The sequence below is a fragment of the Podarcis vaucheri genome, assembly GCF_965113315.1.
Source record: "Podarcis vaucheri genome assembly, chromosome: 6".
Taxonomy (NCBI): Eukaryota; Metazoa; Chordata; class Lepidosauria; order Squamata; family Lacertidae; genus Podarcis; species Podarcis vaucheri.
In genome coordinates, this window is record NC_138764.1 from 48,158,411 (window position 1) to 48,165,858 (window position 7,448).

The 7,448-nt window shown below is 44.1% G+C and overlaps 1 protein-coding gene across 2 annotated transcripts in view; it reads right to left on the minus strand.

The window, feature by feature from the left end:
• PRKAA2 (protein kinase AMP-activated catalytic subunit alpha 2) overlaps positions 1-5,249 on the minus strand; it is a 67,634-nt gene extending 62,385 nt beyond the window's left edge. For both annotated transcript variants that reach the window (XM_082228763.1, XM_082228762.1), the window contains exon 1: positions 5,098-5,249. In XM_082228763.1, coding sequence (XP_082084889.1) covers positions 5,098-5,197 — 100 coding nt within the window. In that variant the 5' untranslated portion in view covers positions 5,198-5,249. The remainder of the gene's footprint in view (positions 1-5,097) is intronic.
• Positions 5,250-7,448: the final 2,199 nt, after the last annotated feature.

Sequence of the window (7,448 nt, forward strand, 5' to 3'; positions counted from 1 at the left end):
TTTATTTATTTTACAGATCAACCATATTTTTATCCTCCCCTAATAATGAAGTAAAATACAAAGTGTAGATTAAAATCCATATAACAAAAAGGTTTCAACAACAAGAAATAAATGAATCAGGTTTTAGATTTAAAAATCAAGCGGTTACATTTTTTTTTCACCTGTCACCAAAAAGACTTCAAGCCTCTCTGCAGAGAGCATTCCACAGCTGGGGTACCACTGAAAAGGGGTTTTTCCTCTAGCTATATGACCTATGGAGTGAGCATTTATTCTGATTTGTTTGCAGGGAGGCTAGACAAAGGTACATGAAGGTAGCATTATCCACCCTTTCTAGTGCATTTCCCCATCGCGTTCCTTTTTGCAAGAAGTCTGATATTTGGGGGAGAGGGTTTGTTTCACAAAGGCACTAAATAAAACCAACCATAACTGTGCAACATAAATATGCCCGTATATGGTTGAATCCCATTTGACAATGAGTGCCTCTAGTGAAAATCTATGCCTCTATCTCGACCTTTCTCTAGCAAACATAAACCCTGGGAAATGTTCCCAACCGATTGCTGTGAAACGACAGGAGGGCTAAATAAGAATTATCATTCCTTTTCCTGTTATGGAAATTCACTCTGCTCCATATCCCTCGATTGCCTGCTGCAGCCACTATGCGTTTTCATAAACAGCCAAACATAGAGTGAAACCAAGTCCTTCAATATGTTTCTGTGCAAACCTGAGGTATTTGCTTCAGCAAAATGGGTGCACATCATATAGCTTTTCATGCCTTGGGTGACCAAGTGTGAAAGAGGATTTGGCTTTTGTGCTTTATGCAGCTGCATAAAAGAGGGGGGGGGGGTCTTTTCTTACCATTGCTGCAATATGATGCAGATGCCAAAATAAGAACATTTTTCTTATATCTACACAAACACTAAAACATGCAGGGCCATGTCAGTTTTAGCATCTGGACACCCCTTCATATTCCAGGTTGTAACTATGCTCCCAGGATCCTAGCAAACCCATGTTTGGCAACTTTTGTTCCAGCACCCTATTGCAGTGCCACAGCCAAAAAAATATGGGCCACAAATTAGTCTAGTAACAGTTATCCTAGTTTGATCATTCCTATACCTCTAGCAGCAGCTTGTTCTGCATACATTAGCAGGCGATAATGCGTTCATCTTGAGCCTCTAAAAATCTTTACCTGCGACTTCCTGAATGCTACGTTTGTATTGTACAGGAGCAAAGCACGACATGTTTCCTGACAACTGTACTGCTAATATTTTGCTCTGGGAGATGAAACAACAAAGATGACAGCTGTATATACACATGCATGAAATAATCTGGGCCTTAGAAGTAGTGGGAACAGCACTCACTGAGTTCACAGCTTGCTCCTGCAGCTGAACTCACACACATTACACGTTCTTTTGAGGATGCAGCTAAGGCTTGTGTTTTTATACATGGGGAGGGGGCAGAGTGAGGGCCTAATCACTCTGATATTTTAGGGAATAACTGAGTGGGAAAGAGACTAAGCACCTGATAGCAATGCTGGTGATCACTGAGTGAATGGGTGATAGCCAACGTTAGTCATACTCAAAGCAGACCTATTGAAATCAGCAAGCAAATTACTTAAACCTATTGGATTTCAGCTGGACTACTCTATAACTAAAGCTGAATATCACCCAGCGGGTATGAAACATCCTTGAAATTGGAATTTTCTCTCTGCTATTTCTGTCAGAAGGAAGTCTATCATCTTATGCCAGTGTGGTGTAATGGTTAGAGTATTGGGCTACAACCCGGGAGAGCAGGGTTCGAATCCCCACTCAGCCATGAAGCTCACTGGGTGACCTTGGGCCAGTCACCATCCCATGGTCTAGCCTATCTCACAGGGTGGTTGTGAGGACGAAATGGGCGGGAGGGAACCACATACACCACCTTAAGATCCTTGGAAGATAAAAGGTAGTCCTGTATATAAATGTAATAAATAAATGCTTATCTGGCGGCTCCCAGATCAACAATGTACCAGTAATTATGTTCCAATGGAACAAAGTCCCAGTTGTCCGCTTTGGTGACCACTTTAGGATGATCTATTCTACAACCTGCTGTAGTTCACACAGAACACTTGCTAAACTCTAAACCAGCAAAGCAAACAAACCAAAGTATTAAGCTGCAACTGAGTAGCCCATCTTTCATTTGTTATCAATAAAAAAAAAACCTACATGTGTCTGTTTGTGGTTTTCTTAGTGCCGATACATTAATAATTAATAATAAACAAGTCTGCTTTGTAATCCATCGTTTGCTTACAGCAAGGAACTGATACAGAGATATTATTGTTTCGCTCCCTTGGGACTTGTTAAGCCTACTTGAATGTCTTAAGAGATGCAGGCAAGAGAGACAGTGTTATTTGTTGCGTAGTGCGGTAACTCAGGTTCCTAATATAACCATGAAGCAGAGGCACAACAACTCCCTATGATACACTATTTAACACATTACTGTGTGTGTGTGTGTGTGTGTGTGTGTGTGTGTACGCATCTGTGTTTTAATTAAATGGTATAAGGCAGGAATTCTGAAAGACAGTATTTCCCTCTGAGTAGGTCTACTCAGAGGGTGACCTTAGCAACATTATAGGAAATGGTTCAGCTCAATTATTACAATGGTCCTTAAGAAAGTTAGATACTAGCTACTGTGTGCTGCACCCTAACCTTTCACACCCACTGAAAAACAGGTTTTTTCAACCTTGCAAATAAGCCCATTAAAGTTACTAGCCCTAAAAAATGTTTTACTAGCCCACCCACGTTAGTAGTCTGTAGCACACCAATGAATGATGACAACAATCCTATACATATTTATTTAAGACTAAGCCTCACTGAGCTCAGTGGGACTCATTTCTGAGTAAAATATGCATAGGATCAGACTGTTAAGGGGAAAAGAATAAAAATAATTTCCTGCTTGGGTTCAAATCTTGCTCCCTACAAGCAACTTGGCAAGTGGCAGTTGACAAGCCTGGACTTTATTTTGCAATGATTGGGATATGATTTGGCCAGAGTATGACAGATGGAAGGGTCTGTGTGATTAAGAAATCAGTGTGGTTCTGGACTTAAACTGAGGAAACTCATGTTCAATCCTCACGCAACGACTGAGTGGCCTTGGGCAGTTCACTACTTTTCCACTTCAAGCTTTTTGCGACGATAAAATGGGTAGAATGAACCATGATTGTCTCCTGAGCACCTTAAAAAAATGTAACAAATATGGCTGCAATCCTGCGTACATTTACCTGGGAGTAAACCCAACTGAACACAAAGGGACTTACGGTATATCTAAATAAATATGCATAGAATTGTGTTGCATTAACTTCATGCCAACCTTGGAAAAAATACTTCAGGATGTGAAGATTCTCCATGGATTTGCAAAGAATCAGACTCATGTATGAATGACATTTTCTGCCAGCCAACACTGGAAAATATCTCACAAATATCTCACAACAACAACTTCATAAATAGTAATAATAATAGCAATAGCTTCTAATAGCTTAGCATCTCTTCCTTAATTAGCCTCTTTGGTGATAAAACAAGATTTTGTGGACTACAGTTCACTTCAGCTTTAACACCTCAAAGTCTGTTGAATTTATAACAGCATAAGCTTTCATGAAGTCCAGTTCATTTCAACTGATGATGCCATAATTAAACTGTTAGCCAAGAGTTTTGTGACCTAACAGAGCTATTCCTCTTGAAACTGTTTCTTTGGTGACAGCATGCCCATGAAGTTTATTCTAAAAGGCTACTTCGGGGCAGCCAAAGACCAAGGTGATGTGAGCTGAAGATGTCCAATGTTGTTGCACCTTGTGCAAATGCTGGAGGGAGCAAGATGTGTACATCCCAGAGCAGCCAAAGGCAGGGCTCACAATGCATTGCACATCTTACAGGAAGGAAGGGAGGAAAGGCTGTGTGATTCATTAACTGGAGGCCAAACAGTGTGGGTAACCGCATTCGGCTTGCACACATTTTGCCTCTATTTATCCCCTCCAGTCCTTTCCACAGTGTCACGTTCCCTTCTCATCAGGGCAGAGACCCCTCTCCCAGACACTTTTATTTTGCTAAAGCATATATACACAGCTCATGTGTACTGTCAGCGCTGACTGAAAGAGAAAAGAGGAAGGTATGTGTGCTGGATGCTTGCCAGGTGCTCCCAATTTCAAGCCCAGAGCTTTTTGTCTTCTAAGGCTAGGAGAACTTCCAAATACCTCAGTTGGTAGAGCATGAGATGCTTAATCTCAGCGTTGGCCAAAAGATTCCTGCATTTCAAGGGGCTGGACAAGATGACCCTCGTGGTCCCTTCCAATTCTACAATTCATGATTCTTAGAAAAAGACCCTGACTCTCTAAGCCCCTGTCATCATTCCCCAGCATCCTATTGTGGGGTTTCTGAAGGCAGCGGGGGAGGAGAGTGCAAAGGTGTTTATGGGAGGAGCTGAGGGGAAATTGCTGGACTGGGAGCCCAGCTGAATGGAGGGTCAGATGGAAATGTAAAGCAGGGGTGCCAACTTGAATGAAATATTGGGGGGGGGCAGGTAAGCCCTGCCACACATAACTGTTCACATTCCATGACATAATTGATCACATATACACATGTGTGTGTGTGTCTGAATGGCATTACCAGGGGTGCCAACTTGACTAAAATATTGGGGGGCCCAGGTAAGCCCCACATAACCGATCACATGACATGGATGCCATTTGAAGGGCAATGCCCATGAACTTTGAAACGGGAAGGGGGGGGCTCAAACATTTTACAGTATTGTGAGTTGGCTCCTATGCCGGTGGCTGCCTCAGATAAAAAGGGATATACTGTGGGGTGGGGGGCACCGGGGTGGGGGAGGTGTTCGCTTCAGGGGGTGGGGAGGGGGCTCTGGGGAGGAAAGGTGCAGGATGGAGACGGAGGGATAACTGAGCGCGGGGCTGTCGCCTGGTGCCTGCGGCGCGTGTGCGTATATTGGGGGGGGGGGGGGTGCGCGCTGCGCCTTGGAGAGGCGCTTCCTCGCGCGCGCGCTCCATCTCTCCCTCTCTCCCTCCCCTCCTCGGCTGCAGCCCCGAGCCCGCCCCTCCCGCGCCCCATACTCAGCTCTTGACTTTGCCGAAGGTGCCGACCCCCAGCGTGTCCCCCAGCACGTAGTGGCCGATCTTCACCCGCCCGTCGTGCTTCTGCGGCTGCTTCTCAGCCATCTTCGCTCGGCGCTGCCGCCGCCGCCGCCGCCGCCGGCCGGGCCGGACCACAATGCAGCAGGGCAGGGCCGGGAGGGGAGGCGAGGCGGAGGCAGGCAGGCGGCGCGGAGAGGGAGGGCAGGAGAGGGAGGGGGCCAGGTAAGGGACGGGGGGCGCTGAGCTTCTGGAGGCGCCGGGTGGCCCCCAAGGGAAGGAACTTATTCTATAAAATGGCATCGAAAGGAGAAAGGGCTCGTGCCCCCCCCCACACCCCTGCAAGCTTCGCTGGACTAGACTGTGGGTACGGCCTTGCACTCGACACATGCTCAGAGACAGTCTTGCGGTCTTAGGTTCTTTCCGGATCCTAGAAGCACAGAACTCAGGATCATCTAAGTCCACCCCCGACCCCTTGCAGTGCAGGAATATACTGCTGCGTTATCAGCACCACGCTCTAACCAAGTGAGCTATCCAGGCTCTCCCTTCCTTATCTTACTGTTACTGTTTTATTTTAGTAAGCCGCCTTGTGAAAAATCATAGAATTGGAAAGGAGCCCAATGATCATCTATTCCAGGCCACTACCATGCAGGAATCTTTGGCACAGTGTGACCCTGAGATGGAGAGTCTCGTGCTCTACCAGCTGAAAGGAGGTCTATCAATATGTCACCGATATTGCAGAAGGAACATTTTGTCCACCTTCATCTTGTGCAAGGGAACACAAGCAGAGCTGTCCTTCCATTGTTCCTTGAATAATTGCCAGAGGAGGAGCTCATTCTAAGTCTCCCTGCTTGGGTGTTTTTCTTTTCTCGATAACTTCCTGAGCTGAAACTTTGCAGTGCAAACTGTTTTAGGCTGCAATCCAGTTATGCACACTTAAATGGAAGTAAGTCTCGTTGAACTAAAAAGAGACCTATTTCTGGGTAGACATGTGTAGCATTGCTCTGTTAGACCCTCACATTAACCCTTGACCAGAAGAACAGTGGTATGTATATATAGTTTTACCACCTTTTGAAAAATATGTTTGGCACGCTGCTGGAGTGGAGTTGGTGGCTGCCAAATGTGTGGTTTTGGAAGTATCCATAGGAAGTTGAGTGAGACGGCTTCTGGCGGGGAAAAGGCAAGCTGGCGGAAGTAGATAAAAATCTGAAACGACATTAAATGTGCCAGGCATCTATTTTTGTTCCTCAGGTTTGCTAGTTTTTAGCATTGGTGATCAAGGACGATTGTTGGCTGCATTTCAAAATTTCATTTTTCATTTTCATTTCACTTTTAATTTGTATACCGTCTTTCTATTTCACAATACCCAAGGCGGTTTCCAAGCTGAAGAAGCAAAGAATGTACACCTTATAACAATCTAATCCAATACAAAAATGTGATAATAAAAAAACTTTAAAATAAGCAACTTATATCAAATAAAGTAATATTCAAAAATCCATTAGAATAGCATAGAATATTAAATATCAGCATATAAAAATTGGAAAGTATTATAATTAAGAGTGGATTTCTGTTTAAACTAATCAATAAAACAATGGAAAGTTACAGTGCATAAAGTAATACAGTACAATACAAATTGAGAAGCAAGACTGGAGGGTGGGGCAAGGCAGGTGGAAGAAGGCCTTGCCTGATGAAGACTTTCCCCTCACAGTTCTAGATCCAAAGATTCAAAAATTGTTCAGAATCTCATTCTTCAGTAGAGGAAACATATAGGCTTGTCTGAAGGCAGCAGTTGATATCCTGTCATTTAGAAAAATGGGATAAAAGCTTAATTGGTTGGTTGGGGGGGCAGCAGTAAGAGCAAGTGAAGCAACAAGGGAGTGTAAATGGCAATAAATGTCAGCCCTCCCGAGTTAGTATTAAGCACAGGGACTTTGCAATTTAGAAAGAATGACTGCTTCTTGTTGGGCTATTGTTAAACACTCTGGTCTAGAGGGAGATAGTAGGTAGCAGAAGACAACTGTGTGTTCTCAGTTTGCCTATTTTGGCTCTGTTGCCTATTTGGGCACTCAACACCTGAATTCACTATTATGGGTAGTGCTGTCAGATGACTTGCTTGGAGCACAAAGTTCTTAGACAAATGAATAGAGGGAAAGGTCAGGTGGCTAAGCAGAATTAAGAGTTGGTGCCTTTCCTTTTTTAAAAAAACAGCTTTGCCTACAGGCATGCGATGTTGTTGGTTACCAAATATCCTCTATTAATCAAGGGAGAGTTTAATATTTCTTTATTTATTTTTCAGCTACCTAGCACCCACGACTCGTAAGTTGCAATTGAACAGAAG